Below are 23,960 nucleotides of genomic sequence, written 5' to 3'. Positions count from 1 at the left end.
TGTTTTCTCTGGATTCTGTCTTGGTCTGCTAGGGTAGGTTTCTGTCTTGGTCTGCTAGGGTAGGTCTCTGTCTTGGTCTGCTAGGGTAGGTTTCTGTATTCTGTCTTGGTCTGCTAGGGTAGGTTTCTGTCTTGGTCTGCTAGGGTAGGTCTCTGTCTTGGTCTGCTAGGGTAGGTTTCTGGATTCTGTCTTGGTTTGCTAGGGTAGGTCTCTGTCTTGGTCTGCTAGGGTAGGTCTCTGTCTTGGTCTGCTAGGGTAGGTCTCAGGATTCTGTCTTGGTCTGCTAGGGTAGGTTTCTGGATTCTGTCTTGGTCTGCTAGGGTAGGTTTCTGGATTCTGTCTTGGTCTGCTAGGGTAGGTTTCTGGATTCTGTCTTGGTCTGCTAGGGTAGGTTTCTGGATTCTGTCTTGGTCTGCTAGGGTAGGTCTCTGGATTCTGTCTTGGTTTGCTAGGGTAGGTCTCTGTCTTGGTCTGCTAGGGTAGGTCTCTGGATTCTGTCTTGGTCTGCTAGGGTAGGTCTCTGTCTTGGTCTGCTAGGGTAGGTCTCTGGATTCTGTCTTGGTCTACTAGGGTAGGTCTCAGGATTCTGTCTTGGTCTGCTAGGGTAGGTTTCTGGATTCTGTCTTGGTCTGCTAGGGTAGGTTTCTGGATTCTGTCTTGGTCTGCTAGGGTAGGTTTCTGGATTCTGTCTTGGTCTGCTAGGGTAGGTTTCTGGATTCTGTCTTGGTCTGCTAGGGTAGGTCTCTGGATTCTGTCTTGGTTTGCTAGGGTAGGTCTCTGTCTTGGTCTGCTAGGGTAGGTCTCTGGATTCTGTCTTGGTCTGCTAGGGTAGGTCTCTGTCTTGGTCTGCTAGGGTAGGTCTCTGGATTCTGTCTTGGTCTGCTAGGGTAGGTCTCTGTCTTCGTCTGCTAGGGTAGGTCTCTGTCTTGGTCTGCTAGGGTAGGTTTCTGGATTCTGTCTTGGTCTGCTAGGGTAGGTTTATGGATTCTGTCTTGGTCTGCTAGGGTAGGTCTATGTCTTGGTCTGCTAGGGTAGGTCTATGTCTTGGTCTGCTAGGGTAGGTCTATGTCTTGGTCTGCTAGGGTAGGTCTCTGGATTCTGTCTTGGTCTGCTAGGGTAGGTCTCTGTCTTGGTCTGCTGGGGTAGGTCTCTGGATTCTGTCTTGGTCTGCTAGGGTAGGTCTCTGTCTTGGTCTGCTAGGGTAGGTTTCTGGATTCTGTCTTGGTCTGCTTGGGTAGGTCTCTGTCTTGATCTGCTAGGGTAGGTCTCTGTCTTGGTCTGCTGGGGTAGGTCTCTGGATTCTGTCTTGGTCTGCTAGGGTAGTTCTCTGGACCAACCAGGTCTGTTGAATAAACAGAACAGACCTAAAGAAGAGAGAGAGCCAGTCTACAGGACCAACCAGGTCTGTTGAATTAACAGAACAGACCTAAAGAAGAGAGAGAGCCAGTCTACCGGACCAACCAGGTCTGTTGAATAAACAGAACAGACCTAAAGAAGAGAGAGAGCCAGTCTACAGGACCAACCAGGTCTGTTGAATTAACAGAACAGACCTAAAGAAGAGAGAGAGCCAGTCTACCGGACCAACCAGGTCTGTTGAATAAACAGAACAGACCTAAAGAAGAGAGAGAGCCAGTCTACAGGACCAACCAGGTCTGTTGAATTAACAGAACAGACCTAAAGAAGAGAGAGAGCCAGTCTACCGGACCAACCAGGTCTGTTGAATAAACAGAACAGACCTAAAGAAGAGAGAGAGCCAGTCTACAGGACCAACCAGGTCTGTTGAATTAACAGAACAGACCTAAAGAAGAGAGAGAGCCAGTCTACAGGACCAACCAGGTCTGTTGAATTAACAGAACAGACCTAAAGAAGAGAGAGAGCCAGTCTACAGGACCAACCAGGTCTGTTGAATTAACAGAACAGACCTAAAGAAGAGAGAGAGCCAGTCTACCGGACCAACCAGGTCTGTTGAATAAACAGAACAGACCTAAAGAAGAGAGAGAGCCAGTCTACAGGACCAACCAGGTCTGTTGAATTAACAGAACAGACCTAAAGAAGAGAGAGAGCCAGTCTACAGGACCAACCAGGTCTGTTGAATTAACAGAACAGACCTAAAGAAGAGAGAGAGCCAGTCTACAGGACCAACCAGGTCTGTTGAATTAACAGAACAGACCTAAAGAAGAGAGAGAGCCAGTCTACAGGACCAACCAGGTCTGTTGAATTAACAGAACAGACCTAAAGAAGAGAGAGAGCCAGTCTACAGGACCAACCAGGTCTGTTGAATTAACAGAACAGACTAAAGATGAGAGAGCCAGTCTACCGGACCAACCAGGTCTGTTGAATTAACAGAACAGACTAAAGATGAGAGAGCCAGTCTACCGGACCAACCAGGTCTGTTGAATTAACAGAACAGACCTAAAGAAGAGAGAGAGCCAGTCTACAGGACCAACCAGGTCTGTTGAATTAACAGAACAGACCTAAAGAAGAGAGAGAGCCAGTCTACAGGACCAACCAGGTCTGTTGAATAAACAGAACAGACTAAAGATGAGAGAGCCAGTCTACAGGACCAACCAGGTCTGTTGAATTAACAGAACAGACTAAAGAAGAGAGAGAGCCAGTCTACAGGACCAACCAGGTCTGTTGAATTAACAGAACAGACTAAAGATGAGAGAGCCAGTCTACAGGACCAACCAGGTCTGTTGAATTAACAGAACAGACCTAAAGAAGAGAGAGAGCCAGTCTACAGGACCAACCAGGTCTGTTGAATAAACAGAACAGACCTAAAGAAGAGAGAGAGCCAGTCTACAGGACCAACCAGGTCTGTTGAATTAACAGAACAGACCTAAAGAAGAGAGAGAGCCAGTCTACCGGACCAACCAGGTCTGTTGAATAAACAGAACAGACCTAAAGATGAGAGAGCCAGTCTACCGGACCAACCAGGTCTGTTGAATTAACAGAACAGACTAAAGATGAGAGAGCCAGTCTACCGGACCAACCAGGTCTGTTGAATTAACAGAACAGACCTAAAGAAGAGAGAGAGCCAGTCTACCGGACCAACCAGGTCTGTTGAATAAACAGAACAGACCTAAAGATGAGAGAGCCAGTCTACCGGACCAACCAGGTCTGTTGAATAAACAGAACAGACCTAAAGATGAGAGAGCCAGTCTACAGGACCAACCAGGTCTGTTGAATTAACAGAACAGACCTAAAGAAGAGAGAGAGCCAGTCTACAGGACCAACCAGGTCTGTTGAATAAACAGAACAGACCTAAAGAAGAGAGAGAGCCAGTCTACAGGACCAACCAGGTCTGTTGAATTAACAGAACAGACCTAAAGAAGAGAGAGAGCCAGTCTACAGGACCAACCAGGTCTGTTGAATTAACAGAACAGACCTAAAGAAGAGAGAGAGCCAGTCTACAGGACCAACCAGGTCTGTTGAATTAACAGAACAGACCTAAAGAAGAGAGAGAGCCAGTCTACAGGACCAACCAGGTCTGTTGAATAAACAGAACAGACCTAAAGAAGAGAGAGAGCCAGTCTACAGGACCAACCAGGTCTGTTGAATAAACAGAACAGACCTAAAGAAGAGAGAGAGCCAGTCTACAGGACCAACCAGGTCTGTTGAATTAACAGAACAGACTAAAGAAGGATGAACCAGGTCTGTTGAATTAAGAACTGTATGTACGATGGGTTTAAAACCATGTATTGGTAAATCAACTCAAACTGATGAACCTTGGGCATAACACAGCTGCTATGAAGCCCTATTCATGTTGTTCCTGTAGACTTAGTGAATTGGTTAAGTACTAACACAGCTGCTATGAAGCCCTATTCATGTTGTTCCTGTAGACTTAGTGAATTGGTTAAGTACTAACACAGCTGCTATGAAGCCCTATTCATGTTGTTCCTGTAGACTTAGTGAATTGGTTAAGTACTAACACAGCTGCTATGAAGCCCTATTCATGTTGTTCCTGTTGACTTAGTGAATTGGTTAAGTACTAACACAGTTGCTATGAAGCCCTATTCATGTTGTTCCTGTAGACTTAGTGAATTGGTTAAGTACTAACACAGCTGCTATGAAGCTCTATTCATGTTGTTCCTGTTGACTTAGTGAATTACTAATACAGCTGATATGAAGCCCTATTCATGTTGTTCCTGTTGACTTAGTGAATTACTAATACAGCTGCTATGAAGCCCTATTCATGTTGTTCCTGTAGACTTAGTGAATTACTAATACAGCTGCTATGAAGCCCTATTCATGTTGTTCCTGTTGACTTAGTGAATTACTAATACAGCTGCTATGAAGCCCTATTCATGTTGTTCCTGTAGACTTACTGAAGTGGTTAAGTACTGGCTATTTATCCACTTATATTGTTAACAGATATTGTTGAATGTGCTCGTAGTGAAGTTACTACTATGAACATGTGGCCCACAGAATAGAATAAACTCAATAAAATCTAACTTACTCTCCCCCGTCAACACAAAGCCAGGTAACTTATAAGCAAAAGCATTCAGCGTACACAGAATAGGATAGGATCTATCTTTACGTTCCCCCGTGAACACAAAGAGCAAGCTGTGGCTGACGGCAGTGGTAGGACAGAATGGGATGTTTCGAAGGACAAGGCTAAGTCTTAAACTACAGCATTCCTCTGTCCATACCTCTCCGAACTGATTGGAGATCCTTCCACATTCCTGCCTCATTGTTACCTTCAGGAAAACGCCATAGCCCACGTTTCACAGTATGTACCTCAAAAGCAGTTACCTTGACCTCGTAAAACCCTGTCAATGGTTAGACACAGGCCTTTCAATACACACATTCCCCTTCCACTGCTGTCTTATAGAACCAAGGTGCTCAGAGCTCCAGGGCCGAGTCAGGCTGTCAGAGCTCCAGGGCCCGAGTCAGGCTCTCAGAGCTCCAGGGCCGAGTCAGGCTGTCAGAGCTCCAGGGCCCGAGTCAGGCGGTCAGAGCTCCAGGGCCCGAGTCAGGCTGTCAGAGCTCCAGGGCCCGAGTCAGGCGGTCAGAGCTCCAGGGCCCGAGTCAGTCGGTCAGAGCTCCAGGGCCCGAGTCAGGCGGTTAGAGCTCCAGGGCCCGAGTCAGGCTGTCAGAGCTCCAGGGCCCGAGTCAGGCGGTCAGAGCTCCAGGGCCTGAGTCAGGCGGTCAGAGCTCCAGGGCCCGAGTCAGGCTGTCAGCGCTCCAGGGCCCAAGTCAGGTGGTCAGAGCTCAGTGTAGGAAATTGTCCCATGTGGCTCAGTTGGTAGAGCATGGCGCTTGCAACACCAGGGTTGTGGGTTCGTTTCCCACAGGGGACCAGTATGAACATCAAATTCAAACAATAAAATGTATTTATAAAGCCCTTTTACATCAGCTGATATCTCAAAGTGCTGTACAGAATCCCAGCTTAAAACCCCAAACAGCAAGCATTGCAGATGTAGAAGCACGGTGGCTAGGAAAAACTCCCTAGGAAGAAACCTAAAGAGGAACCAGGCTATGAGAGGTGGCCAGTCCTCTTCTGGCTATGCCGGGTGAGAGATTACAACAGTACATGACCAAGATGTTCAAACGTTCATAGATGACCAGCAGGGTCAAATAATAATAATCACAGTTGTTTTAGAGGGTGCAGCAGGTCAGCATCTCAGGAGTAAATGTCAGTTAGCTTTTCATAGCCGATCATTCAGAGTTGGAGACAGCAGGTGCGGTAGAGAGAGTTGAAAACAGAAGGTCTGGGACAGGTAGCATGACCAGTGAGCTGGTCAGGGTTCCATAGCCACAGGCAGAACAGTTGAAACTGGAGCAGCAGCACGACCAGGTGGACTGGGGACAGCAAGGAGTCATCAGGCCAGATAGTCCTACGGCATGATCCTAGGGCTCTGAGAGAAGAGAAAGAGAGCGAGAAGTAGGAGGGAGCATACTTAAATTCACACAGGACAACAGAAATACTCCAGACATAACAGACTGACCCTAGCCCCCCCGACACACAAAGTATTGCAGCATAATTACCGGAAGCTGAGACAGGAGGGGTCGGGAGACACTGTGGCCCGTCCAACTATACCCCCGGACAGGGCCAACCAGGCAGGATTTAACCCCACCCTAAATACTTATTTTCCACCATAATTTGCAAATAAATTCATAAAAAATCCTACAATGTGATTTTTTTTTTCTCATTTTGTCTGTCATAGTTGAAGTGTACCTATGATGTAAATTACAGGCCTGGATGTCCTGCGTCCCTCAGTCCAGTTGTCTTCTCAGTAAGACATCAGTGACCTCATTTGAAGGTGGTGAGGACGTTTTATTGACGCGTTCTGGTGACTCGTTCCACGGCAGCTTTTTATTCAGGACGTCGATATGTTTGATTGATTTAGATTTAGTCTGTTGACGTGTTGCTGCTCTTTGGTGTCAAGGAAGTAGAAATGTGGGTCGTAGTTGTCCAAGTCGTTTAAAAGTCTGAGATCTGACTGGTTCAAGCAGATGGATGGACACGTTCCTCTCCACGTCTCTTTGGTGGACAGACAGCATGTCTCCCAATGAGCAGCTGTCTGTCCGTTTGTCTGTTCGCGTAGAACTGCTGAAGACATTTGAGCTGAGAGATTCACATCCGTGTTTGTTTCTGATGAACACCTCACTGCCTCGGGTCCAGGCCTTATTAGAGGACGATCCAAACTCTGTTGGACCTCCAGTGTCCCTCCATGTCCTCCCCTACATGTCCTCCCCTACATCCCTCCATGTCCTCCCCTCCATGTCCTCCCCTACGTCCCTCCATGTCCTCCCCTCCATGTCCTCCCCTACCTTCCTCCATGTCCTCCCCTCCATGTCCTCCCCTACCTCCCTCCATGTCCTCCCCTACACCCCTCCATGTCCTCCCCTACGTCCCTCCATGTCCTCCCCTCCATGTCCTCCCCTACCTCCCTCCATGTCCTCCCCTACCTCCCTCCATGTCCTCCCCTCCATGTCCTCCCCTACCTCCCTCCATGTCCTCCCCTCCATGTCCTCCCCTACCTCCCTCCATGTCCTCCCCTCCATGTCCTCCCCTACCTCCCTCAATGTCCTCCCCTACCTCCCTCCATGTCCTCCCCTACCTCCCTCCATGTCCTCCCCTACCTCCCTCCATGTCCTCCCCTACGTCCCTCCATGTCCTCCCCTCCATGTCCTCCCCTACATCCCTCCATGTCCTCCCCTACATCCCTCCATGTCCTCCCCTACATCCCTCCATGTCCTCCCCTCCATGTCCTCCCCTACGTCCCTCCATGTCCTCCCCTACCTCCCTCCATGTCCTCCCCCCTGGTTTCAAATAAAGAGAAGTGGTTTATTATTTGGCTCATCAAGATTATTTTCTGTCGTCCCTGACTCCGGAAGGGTCCGGAAGGGTCCGGGAGAGGAGAGAGACTGACTGCTTTGGGCTGTAACAGGAGCAGCAGCAATCTCAGCCCAGGCCTCAGCTCCTAATAGGCTGAAATAGTGAGGCTGTATCCAAAATGGCTCCCTTTTCCCTTTCTAGTGTGTTACTTTCGACCAGGGTCCGTAAGGGTAGTGCACTACATAGGGAAATGGGATGCCATTTGGGATACAAGGTCAGCTTCGGGTTCATGGTGTTTGATCAAATTCCTGCTCCTTTTCAACCCAGAATGAAGATGTGATTTCAGGGTGGAAAGTAAAGAGATTCTTTATAAGGTAGCTGGTTATCTTCCTCTACCCGAGCCCGGCAACCTTCCTCCAACCTCTCTCCTCCGACTCCTCCGACTCTCGTCTCCCTCTCTCCCAAATCAGAAGGGCCAGAAGGCATACTTCACCATTGGAATAGGATCTACACAATTATGTGTGTGTGTGTGTGTGTGTGTGGGGGGGGGGGGGTTATAGAGTGAATACTGCAGGGATCTCATTGGTGGTGTTAAGGAATAATAACCTCAGGTGCTCCTCTCTCCTTTCTCCTCTCCTCTCTCCTTTCTCCTCTCTCCTCTCCTCTCTCCTCTCCTCCAGCAGCACAGCAAACTGATGAGGAGAGAGGAGAGGAGAGGATATGCAGGGTAGTGATGTAAGGGTAACGAGGGAGGGTGGAGAGAGATGGGGAGGGTGGAGAGAGATTGAGAGGGTGGAGGGAGATGTGGAGGGAGATGGGGAGGGTGGAGGGAGATGGGGAGGGTGTAGTGAGATGGGGAGGGTGGAGAGGGTAGAGAGATGGAAAGGTGGAGGGAAGACCCGAGACAGGTTCTATTTTGAGTGGAGAGAGGTTGAGTGAGCTGAGACCTCTCTATCCCAGGTTGAGTGAGCTGAGACCTCTCTATTCCAGGTTGGGTGAGCTGAGACCTCTCTATCCCAGGTTGGGTGAACTGAGCCTCAGAACCAGCAGGCTGAGTGCTCTCCTGAGGCTCTATGGGGTTGGTTTGGGTTGGTGAACTGAGCCTCCGAACCAGCTGGTTGAGGGGACTCTTCTATTGTTTAATCTCTTGACATTGCAGAGATGTGTGACGTAGTGTTTTGGAATCACTTGTTTTTAGATGGTTGTAAAATTGGATGGCTCTTTATTTCTATCTGAATGAGAAGGGGGTTTTGGCCATATTCTGCTCTACATGCGTTATTTGGAGGTTTTCTTTGCACTTCCAATACAGTCTTGCAAATCTCTGCATGCAGTATTTCAATTGGATGTTTGTCCCATTTGGTAAATTCATTATTAGAGCAGACTTCACTGCCATATAGAACAATTGGTTCTATAACTGATTGGAACGTTTGAGCCAGATTCTAATCTCTCTCTCTCCATCTCTCCATCTCTCTCTCTCCCCATCTCTCCATCTCTCTCTCTCCCCATCTCTCTCTCTCCATCTCTCTCTCCCCATCTCTCTCTCCCCATCTCTCTCTCTACATCTCTCTCTCTCCATCTCCCCATCTCTCTCTCCATCTCTCTCTCCCCATCTCTCTCTCTCCCCATCTCTCCATCTCTCTCTCCCCATCTCTCTCTCTCCATCTCTCCATCTCCATCTCTCTCTCTCCCCATCTCTCCATCTCTCTCTCTCCATCTCTCTCTCTCCCCATCTCTCTCTCCCCATCTCTCTCTCCCCATCTCTCTCTCCCCATCTCTCTCTCTCCATCTCTCCATCTCTCTCTCCCCATCTCTCTCTCCCCATCTCTCCATCTCTCTCTCTCCATCTCTCTCTCTCCCCATCTCTCTCTCCCCATCTCTCTCTCTCCCTCTCCATCTCCCCATCTCTCCATCTCTCTCCCCATCTCTCTCTCCCCATCTCTCTCTCTCCATCTCCCCATCTCTCCATCTCTCTCTCCATCTCTCTCTCTCTCCATCTCTCATGGTAAAGGTCCACATTAATGTGTTATATATGCAGCCGATGATGTTGCCTGAGGATAGTGAAGTTGTCCCGTAGTGCTGTCGCTGTCTCCCTGGGTTGAGAAACAGAACGGGCTAATCAGTCCCCCTCATTACCAAACCTTGACCACTTTACTCTGCTTCTCTTCTCTAGAAGTCATGCTGATGCCATGAAGTGTCGTCCTGTATTAAACTCATATCTCCGCGTTTGCATTACGTTATTTCATTACAAATTAAGGATGTATCCAGGATTTATGCAAGGCTTTAGGGCGACAATGAAAATGGGTAGATTGAGACTCCTTTTTTTGTTTATCTTGTAGGCAAATAATAGCCAAGTCGTATATCAATCCGGTAGAATATTATGGGAATAAGGACGAGGACATATGGAGTTATTATGGGAATAAGGACGAGGACATATGGAGTTATTATGGGAATAAGGACATATGGAGTTATTATGGGAATAAGGACGAGGACATATGGAGTTATTATGGGAATAAGGACGAGGACATATGGAGTTATTATGGGAATAAGGACATATGGAGTTATTATGGGAATAAGGACGAGGACATATGGAGTTATTATGGGAATAAGGACATATGGAGTTATTATAGGAATAAGGACATATGGAGTTATTATGGGAATAAGGACGAGGACATATGGAGTTATTATGGGAATAAGGACGAGGACATATGGAGTTATTATGGGAATAAGGACATATGGAGTTATTATGGGAATAAGGACATATGGAGTTATTATGGGAATAAGGACGAGGACATATGGAGTTATTATGGGAATAAGGACATATGGAGTTATTATGGGAATAAGGACATATGGAGTTATTATGGGAATAAGGACGAGGACATATGGAGTTATTATGGGAATAAGGACATATGGAGTTATTATGGGAATAAGGACATATGGAGTTATTATGGGAATAAGGACGAGGACATATGGAGTTATTATGGGAATAAGGACGAGGACATATGGAGTTATTATGGGAATAAGGACGAGGACATATGGAGTTATTATGGGAATAAGGACGAGGACATATGGAGTTATTATGGGAATAAGGACGAGGACATATGGAGTTATTATGGGAATAAGGACATATGGAGTTATTATAGGAATAAGGACATATGGAGTTATTATGGGAATAAGGATGAGGACATATGGAGTTATAATAGGAATAAGGACATATGGAGTTATTATAGGAATAAGGACGAGGACATATGGAGTTATTATGGGAATAAGGATGAGGACATATGGAGTTATAATAGGAATAAGGATATATGGAGTTATTATGGGAATAAGGACGAGGACATATGGAGTTATTATGGAAATAAGGATGAGGACATATGGAGTTATTATGGGAATAAGGACATATGGAGTTATTATAGAAATAAGGACAAGGACATATGGAGTTATTATGCAGTTATTATGGGAATAAGGACAAGGACATATGGAGTTATTATGGGAATAAGGACATATGGAGTTATTATGGGAATAAGGACATATGGAGTTATTATGCCGTTATTATGGGAATAAACGGGGTAGATTTGTCTCTTAATCTTGTGGGCTGATAATATGTCATATTTCTAATCCATTCAGCTCGACTACTGTGACTTCTCTTTCTGTCTGAAAATAACAACAAAAATCTTTACTTCTCTCTCCACAGAAAAAACAACGGACCAAAGAGCTGTCGACCCTGTTCCACTCCTATAACCCCTACCACCACAAGGTGAGACGTCATTCACTTCAATCCCTTCGTTTCATTCACCTTTCTGAGGGATTGTGCAGGCGGGAGTTTTTCAGATGTTCATGGTATATTGCCAACTCTCGCCTTTCTCCTTCCTCAAAGCCTGAGAGGGGGATGTTCTGGTTGTTTGATGGTGTCCATCCCTGTGGTGTCCATCTCTATGGTGTCCATCCCTATGAGTGTCCATTCATATGGTGTCCATCTCTATGGTGTCCATCCCTATGGTGTCCATTCCTATGGTGTCCATCCCTGTGGTGTCCATCTATATGGTGTCCATCCCTATGGTGTCCATCCCTATGGTGTCCATCCCTGTGGTGTCCATCCCTGTGGTGTCCATCTCTATGGTGTCCATTCCTATGGTGTCCATCCCTATGGTGTCCATTCCTATGGTGTCCATCCCTATGGTGTCCATTCCTATGGTGTCCATCCCTGTGGTGTCCATCTCTATGGTGTCCATCCCTATGGTGTCCATCCCTATGGTGTCCATCCCTGTGGTGTCCATCTCTATGGTGTCCATCCCTATGGTGTCCATCTCTATGGTGTCCATCCCTATGGTGTCCATCCCTATGGTGTCCATCTCTGTGGTGTCCATCTCTATGGTGTCCATCCCTATGAGTGTCCATTCATATGGTGTCCATCCCTGTGGTGTCCATCTCTATGGTGTCCTTCCCTATGGTGTCCATTCCTATGGTGTCCATCCCTATAAGTGTCCATCCCTATGGTGTCCATCCCTATAAGTGTCCATTCCCATGGTGTCCATTCCTATGGTGTCCATCCCTATAAGTGTCCATCCCTATGGTGTCCATCCCTATGGTGTCCATCCCCATGGTGTCCATCCCTATGGTGTCCATCCCTATAAGTGTCCATTCCCATGGTGTCCATCCCTATGGTGTCCATCCCTGTGGTGTCCATCTCTATGGTGTCCATCCATATGGTGTCCATTCCTATGGTGTCCATCCCTATGGTGTCCATTCCTATGGTGTCCATTCCTATGGTGTCCATCCCTATGGTGTCCATCCCTATGAGTGTCCATTCATATGGTGTCCATCCCTGTGGTGTCCATCTCTATGGTGTCCATTCCTATGGTGTCCATCCCTATAAGTGTCCATCCCTATGGTGTCCATCCCTATGGTGTCCATCCCTATGGTGTCCATCCCCATGGTGTCCATCCCTATGGTGTCCATCCCTATAAGTGTCCATTCCCATGGTGTCCATCCCCATGGTGTCCATCCCTATGGTGTCCATCCCTATGGTGTCCATCCCCATGGTGTCCATCCCTATGGTGTCCATCCCTATAAGTGTCCATTCCCATGGTGTCCATTCCCATGGTGTCCATTCCCATGGTGTCCATTCCTATGGTGTCCATCCCCATGGTGTCCATCCCTATGGTGTCCATTCCTATGGTGTCCATCCCTATAAGTGTCCATTCCTATGGTGTCCTTGTTTCCAGTATATGGTGTGCAGAGTGAATCATTTGGTCTCATACAGAGGATGTGAGTAGAGTCCCAATGGAAATACACTGTGAATCATTTGGTCCCATACAGAGGATGTGAGTAGAGTCCCAATGGAAATACACTGTGAATCATTTGGTCCCATACAGAGGATGTGAGTGGAGGCCCAATGGAAATACACTGTGAATCATTTGGTCTCATACAGAGGATGTGAGTGGAGTCCCAATGGAAATACACTGTGAATCATTTGGTCTCATACAGAGGATGTGAGTAGAGTCCCAATGGAAATACACTGTGAATCATTTGGTCCCATACTGAGGATGTGAGTAGAGTCCCAATGGAAATACACTGTGAATAATTTGGTCTCATACAGAGGATGTGAGTGGAGTCCCAATGGAAATACACTGTGAATCATTTGGTCTCATACAGAGGATGTGAGTAGAGTCCCAATGGAAATACACTGTGAATAATTTGGTCTCATACAGAGGATGTGAGTAGAGTCCCAATGGAAATACACTGTGAATCATTTGGTCTCATACAGAGGATGTGAGTAGAGTCCCAATGGAAATACACTGTGAATCATTTGGTCTCATACAGAGGATGTGAGTAGAGGCCCAATGGAAATACACTGTGAATCATTTGGTCTCATACAGGGGATGTGAGTAGAGTCCCAATGGAAATACACTGTGAATCATTTGGTCTCATACAGAGGATGTGAGTAGAGTCCCATCTCATGGAACAAAGGAAATACACTGTGAATCATTTGGTCCCATACTGAGGATGTGAGTAGAGTCCCAATGGAAATACACTGTGAATCATTTGAGAGTTCGACGCAGTAGTCTGGTAGGAACGTAAAGAGCTCAGCATTTAAACAACATTTTGGTTGTATTAAATCATTGTTGTCTATACGTTGCACGTATAGGCTGTGACTTACTTAGAATTAAATACAAATTAAACAAAAAATAAAGACTTATTAGTGTCTTTATGTATTCAGTTTTAGAATGAATTTCTAGAAACAGGAGTTTGTCCAGTCTGTCTTCAGGCTGATGTGATGGTTCCTGGAGAGCCGGCCAGCAGAATATTTTCTCCTGTATTTGTTATGGATCCCCATTAGTTCCTGCCAAGGCAGCAGCTACTCTTCATGGGGTTTATTATGGATCCCCATTAGTTCCTGCCAAGACAGCAGCTACTCTTCCTGGGGTTTATTATGGATCCTCATTAGTTCCTGTCAAGGCAGCAGCTACTCTTCCTGGGGTTTATTATGGATCCCCATTAGTTCCTGTCAAGGCAGCCAGCTACTCTTCCTGGGGTTTATTAAGGATCCCCATTAGTTCCTGTCAAGGCAGCAGCTACTCTTCCTGGGGTTTATTATGGATCCCCATTAGTTCCTGCCAAGGCAGCAGCTACTCTTCCTGGGGTTTATTATGGATCCCCATTAGTTCCTGCCAAGGCAGCAGCTACTCTTCCTGGGGTTTATTAAGGATCCCCATTAGTTCCTGTCAAGGCAGCCAGCTACTCTTCCTGGGGTTTATTATGGATCCCCATTAGTTCCTGTCAAGACAGCAGCTACTCTTCCTGGGGGTTTATTATGGATCCCCATTAGTTCCTGTCAAGGCAGCAGCTACTCTTCCTGGGGTTTATTATGGATCCACATTAGTTCCTGCCAAGGCAGCAGCTACTCTTCCTGGGGTGATTAGCAGCATTACCATGGTCTAACTGACTGGAGAGGACTGGTGATTAGCAGCATTACCATGGTCTAACTGACTGGAGAGGACTGGTGATTACGGTGTCTCTGAAAGCCTGAAGAGGATTTTCTGTGTGAATGAACATCAGAGACACTTCAGGTCCACTGAAGACGAGACACTAAAGACCGATACGGTGACTTCAGTGTGGTGACACTGAATAGATTCAGATAGAAATGTGATGAATGGGGCTGACATGATCGGCTTATTCTATGTGCCTAACAATCATAACTGTTCTACACAGTACATTTCTACCTGAACAGCCTTTAGTGTTGCTCTCTTCTGAACAGGCCCCAGTTTATAGATTCAGAACACAGGTTATATAATATAATACATTTAATTTATAACAAACTCTTAATTGAAAGACCATTTAATTAAAAGTGATGGGGTTAAGTGGAGATGAGGCTCATGCGTTTGAGGAGACTGACAGGAGGTAGAGAGAGGAGACTGACAGGAGGTAGAGAGAGGAGACTGACTGGAGATGGAGAGAGGAGACTGACAGGAGGTAGAGAAAGGAGACTGATAGGAGATGGAGAGAGGAGACAGACTGGAGATGGAGAGAGGAAATGGAGAGAGGAGACAGACTGGAGATGGAGAGAGGAGACTGACTGGAGATGGAGAGAGGAGACTGACTGGAGATGGAGAGAGGAGACTGACTGGAGATGGAGAGAGGAGACTGACTGGAGATGGAGAGAGGAGACTGACTGGAGATGGAGAGAGGAGACTGACAGGAGGTAGAGAAAGGAGACTGATAGGAGATGGAGAGAAGAGACAGACTGGAGATGGAGAGAGGAAATGGAGAGAGGAGACAGACTGGAGATGGAGAGAGGAGACAGACTGGAGATGGAGAGAGGAGACTGACTGGAGATGGAGAGAGGAGACTGACAGGTGATGGAGAGAGGAGACTGACAGGAGATGGAGAGAGGAGACTCACAGGAGATGGAGGGAGGAGACTGACAGGAGATAGAAAGAGGAGACCGGCTGGAGATAGAGAGAGGAGACTGACTGGACATGGAGAGAGGACACTGACAGGAGAGAGGAGACTGACTAGACATGGAGAGAGGAGACTGACAGGAGAGAGGAGACTGACAGGAGATGGAGAGAGGAGTCTGATGGAGAGAGGAGACTGACAGGAGATGGAGAGAGGAGACTGACTGGAGATAGAGAGAAGACTGACTGGAGATAGAGAGAAGACTGACTGGAGATAGAGAGAGGAGACTGACTGGAGATAGAGAGAGGAGACTGACTGGAGAGAGGAGACTGACAGGAGATGGAGACTGACAGGAGATGGAGAGAGGAGACTGACTGGAGATGGAGAGAGGAGACTGACAGGAGATGGAGAGAGGAGACTGACTGGAGATGGAGAGAGGAGACTGACTGGAGATGGAGAGAGGAGACTGACTGGAGAGAGGAGACTGACTGGAGAGAGGAGACTGACTGGAGAGAGGAGACTGACAGGAGATGGAGAGAGGAGACTGACTGGAGATGGAGAGAGGAGACTGACTGGAGACTGACTGGAGATGGAGAGAGGAGACTGACTGGAGAGAGGAGACTGACTGGAGATGGAGAGAGGAGACTGACTGGAGAGAGGAGACTGACTGGAGAGAGGAGACTGACTGGAGAGAGGAGACTGACAGGAGATGGAGAGAGGAGACTGACAGGAGATAGAGAGAGGAGACTGACAGGAGATAGAGAGAGGAGACTGACAGGAGATAGAGAGAGGAGACTGACAGGAGATAGAGAGAGGAGACTGACAGGAGATAGAGAGAGGAGACTGACAGGAGATAGAGAGAGGTGACTTACTGGAGATAGAGAGAGGAGACTGACTGGAGATGGAGAGAGGAGACAGACTGGAGACTGACGAGGTGTTGAGAGGGCTTTGTGCACTACGTGATATCCTAACTTTATTGAGACGTACGTGATATCCTAACTTTATTGAGACGTACGTGATATCCTAACTTTATTGAGACGTACGTGATATCCTAACTTTATTGAGACGTACGTGATATCCTAACTTTATTGAGACATACGTGATATCATAACTTTATTGAGACGTACGTGATATCCTAACTTTATTGAGACAGGAGATGTAGAGTTCAGGATGTTTTAATGAAGCAGGTTCTTGACTGATGGTTGCCTGATTGTCAGACTCAACTCTTAGTTCTCTCTCCCAACTAAATTAAATCACCGTCTAGAATTTAAATCTGTCCGTCGCCGTCATTCTCTTCAACAGTCTTAATCAGTTTGACCTGCGTGGAGGTTTTCTGTTCGTGTTTAACTCTGTGGTGAAATCTCCTGCAGCTTCTCTCCTACGGTCTTAATGAACAGAAAGGAAGGAAGCTCACACATCCTCTGGAATGACATGTCTTCCTCCCACACACACATTTTTACCGCCCGCACACACACACACACACACGTGTACATACACACGGACGCAAGCCCACAAACAAACGGACGCAAGCGCACAAACACACACACACAAACATGTGTACATACACACACACACGGACGCAAGCCCACAAACACACACACACAGTTCCGGGAGAGTGTGTGGAAACGGAGACAGAGGTGTTTTGTAAAGTGCGTGTGTGTGTGTGTGTGGAAGTGAAGAAACATGTTAAAGCCTCAGTCAGGGATTTGGTCTGTCAGGTCCCTGGAAACTGCTGTATTCTGCTTTGTGTTAACAGCATTTATCTGTCTTTCTCCACACATCTGTTGTGACAGGGATTTGTCCCTCTTTAAGAGTTGCCATTTTGTCAATTTGTTACTTCCAAATGTTACTTCCTGTGTGACTCGTGGATTCTTGTCTCTCTAGTCTGAATGTAATAGTCACTAAATGTAAAGTATCTCAATGTAATACTCAGTAAATGTAATACTCACTAATTGTAATGCTCACAAATGTAATACTCAGTAAATGTAAAGTCTCTGAATGTAATACTCAGTAAATGTAAAGTCTCTGAATGTAATACTCAGTAAATGTAATACTCCCTAAATGTAAAGTCTCTGAACGTAATACTCACTAAATGTAAAGTCTCTGAATGTAATACTCACTAAATGTAAAGTCTCTGAATGTAATACTCACTAAATGTAAAGTCTCTGAATGTAATACTCAGTAAATGTAAAGTCTCTAAATGTAAAGTCTCTGAATGTAATACTCACTAAATGTAAAGTCTCTCAATGTAATACTCAGTAAATGTAAAGTCTCTCAATGTAATACTCACTAAATGTAATACTCACTAAATGTAAAGTCTCTAAATGTAATACTCACTAAATGTAAAGTCTCTAAATGTAATACTCACTAAATGTAAAGTCTCTGAATGTAATACTCACTAAATGTAAAGTCTCTCAATGTAATACTCACTAAATGTAAAGTCTCTCAATGTAATACTCAGTAAATGTAAAGTCTCTAAATGTAATACTCACTAAATGTAATACTCACTAAATGTAAAGTATCTAAATGTAATACTCACTAAATGTAAAGTCTCTAAATGTAATACTCACTAAATGTAAAGTCTCTCAATGTAATACTCACTAAATGTAAAGTCTCTAAATGTAATACTCACTAAATGTAAAGTCTCTAAATGTAATACTCACTAAATGTAAAGTCTCTAAATGTAATACTCACTAAATGTAAAGTCTCTAAATGTAATACTCAGTAAATGTAAAGTCTCTAAATGTAATACTCACTAAATGTAAAGTCTCTAAATGTAATACTCACTAAATGTAAAGTCTCTCAATGTAATACTCACTAAATGTAAAGTCTCTGAATGTGATAGTCACTAAATGTAAAGTCTCTGAATGTAATACTCACTAAATGTAATAGTCCCTAAATGTAATACTCAGTAAATGTAAAGTCTCTAAATGTAATACTCACTAAATGTAAAGTCTCTAAATGTAATACTCACTAAATGTAAAGTCTCTCAATGTAATACTCACTAAATGTAAAGTCTCTGAATGTGATAGTCACTAAATGTAAAGTCTCTCAATGTAATACTCACTAAATGTAATACTCACTAAATGTAAAGTCTCTGAATGTGATAGTCACTAAATGTAAAGTCTCTGAATGTAATACTCAGTAAATGTAAAGTCTCTCTGATTTTAGTTTTTAAAGAGGCTAACATCATCATGAGGCCCTTCCTTACATGGCCAGTGCCCACAGTGGGTCTGTTGATTGAAATTAGCATGTCATAAAGCACAGATTACACACAGATCTGAATAGTTTTAATAATGTCCTCTCCCTGTTCCTCGTAGCCTCCCTCTGTTACACACACACACACACACCCCGGGCCCCTCTGTTACACACACACACACCCCGGGCCCCTCTGTTACTGGGGTAATTACATGAAATAGAGGGGTTTGTCTCCGGACATTATTGCTTACATGCCTCATAATGCCAGGCTTAAGGACACATCAGTGTAAATAAGAGTCGACTGCTTCACCCAATCAGCCCCGTTGTTTAGACGACTGTTATATATCTGTCTGCCACATTAGATAAACATGGACAAGTTGATTACTCACCGTGTTCGTCCTTGGCAATTTATGAGACGTTTTTCCCCAAAATGGCACCCTTATTCCCGGTATAGTGCACTTACCCCTATGGGACCTGGTCGAAAGTAGTGCACTAGATAAGGGGATATAGGGTTCCATTTGGGCCGCTGGCATGGGTTAATGTAGCCACAGATTAGAGCAGCACCTAAAACACATCTCTAATGGTGTTGTGGTGCACATCACTTTTATGGTTGTCGTGGAGCAGCACCTAAAACACATCTCCCATGGTGTTGTGGTGCACATCATTTTTATGGTCGTCGTAGAGCAGCGGAGAATTACAATAACATTAGTAGTGGGGTTTGGTTCGTTCCCTGGAGGTTTTTACAAATGGATTTTGTCCAGTATAAATGTACAAGGAGGGCCTCCCGGGTGGCGCAGTGGTTAAGGGCGCTGTACTGCAGCGCCAGCTGTGCCATCAGAGTCCCTGGGTTCTCGCCCAGGCTCTGTTGTAACCGGCCGCGACCGGGAGGTCCGTGGGGCGACGCACAATTGGCCTAGCGTCGTCCGGGTTAGGGAGGGTGTGGCCGGTAGGGATATCCTTGTCTCATCGCGCACCAGCGACTCCTGTGGCGGGCCGGGCGCAGTGCGCGCTAACCAAGGTTGCCAGGTGCACAGTGTTTCCTCCGGTCATCGGTGCGGCTGGCTTCCGGGTTGGATGCACGCTGTGTTAAGAAGCAGTGCGGCTTGGTTGGGTTGTGTATCGGAGGACGCATGACTTTCAACCTTCGTCTCTCCCGAGCCCGTACGGGAGTTGTAGCGATGAGACAAGATAGTAGCTACTAACAATTGGATAGCACGAAATTGGGGAGAAAAAGGGGGTCAAATAAATTTGTAAAAAATTTAAAAAAATAAATGTACAAGGTGGAAAGCTGCTGTTACTTCCCCGTTGGCCGACGTAGAGCTGCTATTACTTCCCCGTTGGCCGACGTAGAGCTGCTGTTACTTCCCCGTTGGCCGACGTAGAGTTGCTGTTACTTCCCCGTTGGCCGATGTAGAGCTGCTGTTACTTCCCCGTTGGCCGACGTAGAGCTGATGTTACTTCCCTGTTGGCCGACATAGATCTGAATGGTAGTTGTTTAGTTGTTGGTTGGTTGTTGGGTAGTTTTTGGCTAGTTGTTGGGTGGTTGTTGGCTAGTTGTATCAATACATCCTGTTGGCTAGTTGTTGGGTGGTAGTTGAGTGGTAGTTGGGTGGTAGTTGGGTGGTAGTTGGGTGGTAGTTGAGTGGTAGTTGGGTGGTAGTTGAGTGGTAGTTGAGTGGTTGTTGGGTGGTTGTTGGCTAGTAGTTGGGTGGTAGTTGAGTGGTAGTTGGGTGGTTGTTGGGTGGTAGTTGGGTGGTTGTTGGGTGGTAGTTGAGTGGTAGTTGGGTGGTTGTTGGGTGGTAGTTGGGTGGTAGTTGAGTGGTAGTTGGCTAGTAGTTGAGTGGTAGTTGGGTGGTTGTTGGCTAGTAGTTGGGTGGTTGTTGGGTGGTTGTTGGCTAGTAGTTGGGTGGTTGTTGGGTGGTAGTTGAGTGGTAGTTGGGTGGTTGTTGGCTAGTAGTTGGGTGGTAGTTGGGTGGTTGTTGGCTAGTAGTTGGGTGGTTGTTGGGTGGTAGTTGAGTGGTAGTTGGGTGGTTGTTGGGTGGTAGTTGAGTGGTAGTTGGGTGGTTGTTGGCTAGTAGTTGAGTGGTAGTTGGGTGGTTGTTGGGTGGTTGTTGGCTAGTAGTTGGGTGGTTGTTGGGTGGTTGTTGAGTGGTAGTTGGGTGGTTGTTGGGTGGTAGTTGGCTAGTTGTTGGGTGGTAGTTGAATGGGCGATGTAGCAGTGATCAGGGAATTTGTCTTAATAGACTGTCTGCTAATCAACCAGTAGCAGAGAGCAGCCAAGCTACAACTCACCTGAGACAGTCAGTCTGGAGGCTGCTGGCAAACACAAACCACACACACACACAAACCACACATACACACACATACACACACTAGAGCTGTGGTCTTTTATAATAAATCCTGGCTGTGAAAGTGCTGTCCGTCTGGGACCAGTCTTATTAGCATGACTTCTACCAGCCAGCTGCACACACACACACACACACACACACACACACACACACACACACACACACCGTGTTCTGTCCCGTTGCTGTATATAGTCTCTTAGCCATTTGTCAGGCAGCGTCCTGCTCCAGTGTGTTTGCTGTTCAGTCAGTCCCTGTCCAAACCACCCACTGATAGACAAGACTAACACAACAAAGGGACCAAGTGCTACGTGTTCACTTCCTCCCCGGCTGCTCAGGTTTACCTGGAGCGGATCGCTCAGCCTATCAGAGAGGCCTGGGATGTATTGATACGTGATGTAATGTTCTGTTGAATGGACTACAGGATGTATTGATACCTTATGTAGTGTTCTGTTGAATGGACTACAGGATGTATTGATACCTGATGTAGTGTTCTGTTGAATGGACTACAGGATGTATTGATACCTGATGTAGTGTTCTGCTGAATGGACTACAGGATGTATTGATACCTGATGTAGTGTTCTGTTGAATGGACTACAGGATGTATTGATACCTGATGTAGTGTTCTGCTGAATGGACTACAGGATGTATTGATACCTGATGTAGTGTTCTGTTGAATGGACTACAGGATGTATTGATACCTGATGTAGTGTTCTGTTGAATGGACTACAGGATGTATTGATACCTTATGTAGTGTTCTGTTGAATGGACTACAGGATGTATTGATACCTGATGTAGTGTTCTGTTGAATGGACTACAGGATGTATTGATACCTGATGTAGTGTTCTGTTGAATGGACTACAGGATGTATTGATACCTGATGTAGTGTTCTGTTGAATGGACTACAGGATGTATGTAGTGGGGTGCTGTTCACACAGTCTCTCTCCCGGTCAGTACGTAGTGGGGTGCTGTTCACACGGTCTCTCTCCCGGTCAGTACGTAGTGGGGTGCTGTTCACACGGTCTCTCTCCCGGTCAGTACGTAGTAGGGTGCTGTTCACACAGTCTCTCTCCCGGTCAGTACGTAGTGGGGTGCTGTTCACACAGTCTCTCTCCCGGTCAGTACGTAGTTGGGTGCTGTTCACACGGTCTCTCTCCCGGTCAGTCGGTCAGTACGTAGTAGGGTGCTGTTCACACGGTCTCTCTCCCGGTCAGTACGTAGTAGGGTGCTGTTCACACAGTCTCTCTCCCGGTCAGTACGTAGTGGGGTGCTGTTCACACAGTCTCTCTCCCGGTCAGTACGTAGTGGGGTGCTGGAAAGGTTTCAGCATGGTCTCCTGGCCCCCAGCTGTCCCAGTGTGCGGGTGCTGCGGATGCCGTGGCAACACCATGGTGATGGGCACAGCACCCTGGGTCTCGTTGTAATTCAAGAGACACATGTTTCACCTGGTAGATGATGTGCCTGTCTGTTGAATAGGAACATCATTGAGCTCCCTCCCAGTCCCCTCTGGGTTGAGTAGGAACGACATGGAGCTCCCTCCCAGTCCCCTCTGGGTTGAGTAGGAACAACCAAGGCTTGACCTAACAGGACAATGTTTGTTTTTTGTGTGAAATGGAAAATATGAGTTATAAGAGAGAGAGAGAGTTTAGTGATTTGTTAATTTGTTAGGTAATTAATGCTAGAGGTTTTTTTGTTATGTGTTCAATAAGAAGTATACCTGAATGAGATGATGATGTTATCTCTAGTAGAAATACAGCTTCTTTGAATCGTTATAAATCCACCCCCTAATCTGATGGATTACTAGGTATGATCGGTTTTAAACCTGTTATTGTCTGGGCCTTTTGATGTGCCGGGTGTACCTGGACCTAACCGTATAGACAGGCCCTGTATAGGCTGATAAAAGGCCTTGAATGAAAACATATAGCAGAAGGGCTGTTTGATGGTGTTTGGACTGATGCGTACATGGAGCAGAATGCCTGTTTGATCCTGTGTATGTGTAATCCACACTAATCCCCCTGGCAGAGAAGACAGAGAAGATGGATTTCAAAGCAGATGTTTCTTCAGTCTTCTCTTCTTCATCGTGACTGAGCCCCAGTTGTTGTTTTGTTGTTTGCTCTCACATGTTTCTCTCTCTGTCTCGCTCGCTCGCTCTCTCACTCTCTTTCTCTCTCTCTCTCTCTCTCTCTTTCTCTCTCTCTCTCTCTAAAGTCCCTCCCTGAAGTCTTACTCCAAGTATACAGGAAGTATTGTGTGTTTTAACAGAGGGAAGAGCTTTGTTGTAGGGAACGATGTTTGCACAATTAACACGCTATTGTAAACAACACTTTTTGTATCTGGGGTAACCAACCTGATCTCATAAACTATACGTCACATAGTAAACGTAAATCTGGGGACACTCAAATTAGTATGATATGTTACGTTTGGTATGGCGCTACATAAGGCGGATGGTTACTTAAAGCAAAAATGAAAGTAGGGTGGATGGGTGGACGTATAATGCGAACATCTAGAAACCCAAAGTTGCGAGTTCCAATCTCATCATGGAACACTTTAGCGTTTTGGCTAATTAGCAACTTTTCAACTACTTAGCATGCTAGCTAGCCCTTTCTTACTAACCTTAACCCTTAACCCTTTAACCTAACCCTTAGCCTAGCTAACGTTAGTCATCTAGCTAACATTAGCCACCTAGCTAGAATTCGTTATATATTATACGTTTTGCAAATTCGTAACATATTAAACCAATAATATAAATGTAACCTGTGAAGTGTTTTATGAACTGGAAAAAAAAGCTTATTTCTTTCAAACTTTGAGCACAAATTTGTTTCATCCCTGTTAGTGAGCATTTCTTCGTGTCTTTACCATCATTCAATTGAAGACATCGTTTCATCAAAAGATTCCTTGTAATTAGTATAACGCGATCAAACTAATTAATCGTGTAACTGTGATTAACTAGGCAATAGGGGGCACCAAGGAAGGTATTCAGATTACAAAGGTATATAATTTCCCAATATAACCTTTCAGATATTTTCATATCTGATCAATAGTCTTCTGATTAATGATTAATTTATTTTACCTCACGTTAGTCTCGTTCCAAACATCGTAAATTGTTGGTTATCTGCCCGAACCCAGTCTTCACTATGAGTCATCCATACATCAATTGTCTTAAATCATTTATTTATTACTAAATAAGTAATTCACAGAAATGCATAAACAAACAGTAAATGTGGTTACATGAAATG

The 23,960-nt window shown here is 45.7% G+C and overlaps 1 protein-coding gene across 2 annotated transcripts in view; it reads left to right on the top strand.

Annotated features, from left to right (window-relative positions):
* LOC149984763 (threonylcarbamoyladenosine tRNA methylthiotransferase-like) overlaps nt 1–23,960 on the top strand; it is a 711,253-nt gene that overhangs the window by 543,611 nt on the left and 143,682 nt on the right. For both annotated transcript variants that reach the window (XM_090216175.1, XM_090216176.1), the window contains one exon: nt 10,977–11,039. In XM_090216175.1, the coding sequence (XP_090072301.1) occupies nt 10,977–11,039 (63 nt within the window). The remainder of the gene's footprint in view (nt 1–10,976; nt 11,040–23,960) is intronic.

This window comes from Oncorhynchus mykiss, chromosome 2, assembly GCF_057628025.1.
Source record: "Oncorhynchus mykiss isolate SJ-2025 chromosome 2, ASM5762802v1, whole genome shotgun sequence".
In the NCBI taxonomy this organism is placed as follows: Eukaryota; Metazoa; Chordata; class Actinopteri; order Salmoniformes; family Salmonidae; genus Oncorhynchus; species Oncorhynchus mykiss.
Note: the sequence above shows the minus strand (reverse complement) of the source record. Positions and strands in the feature narration are given on the sequence as shown.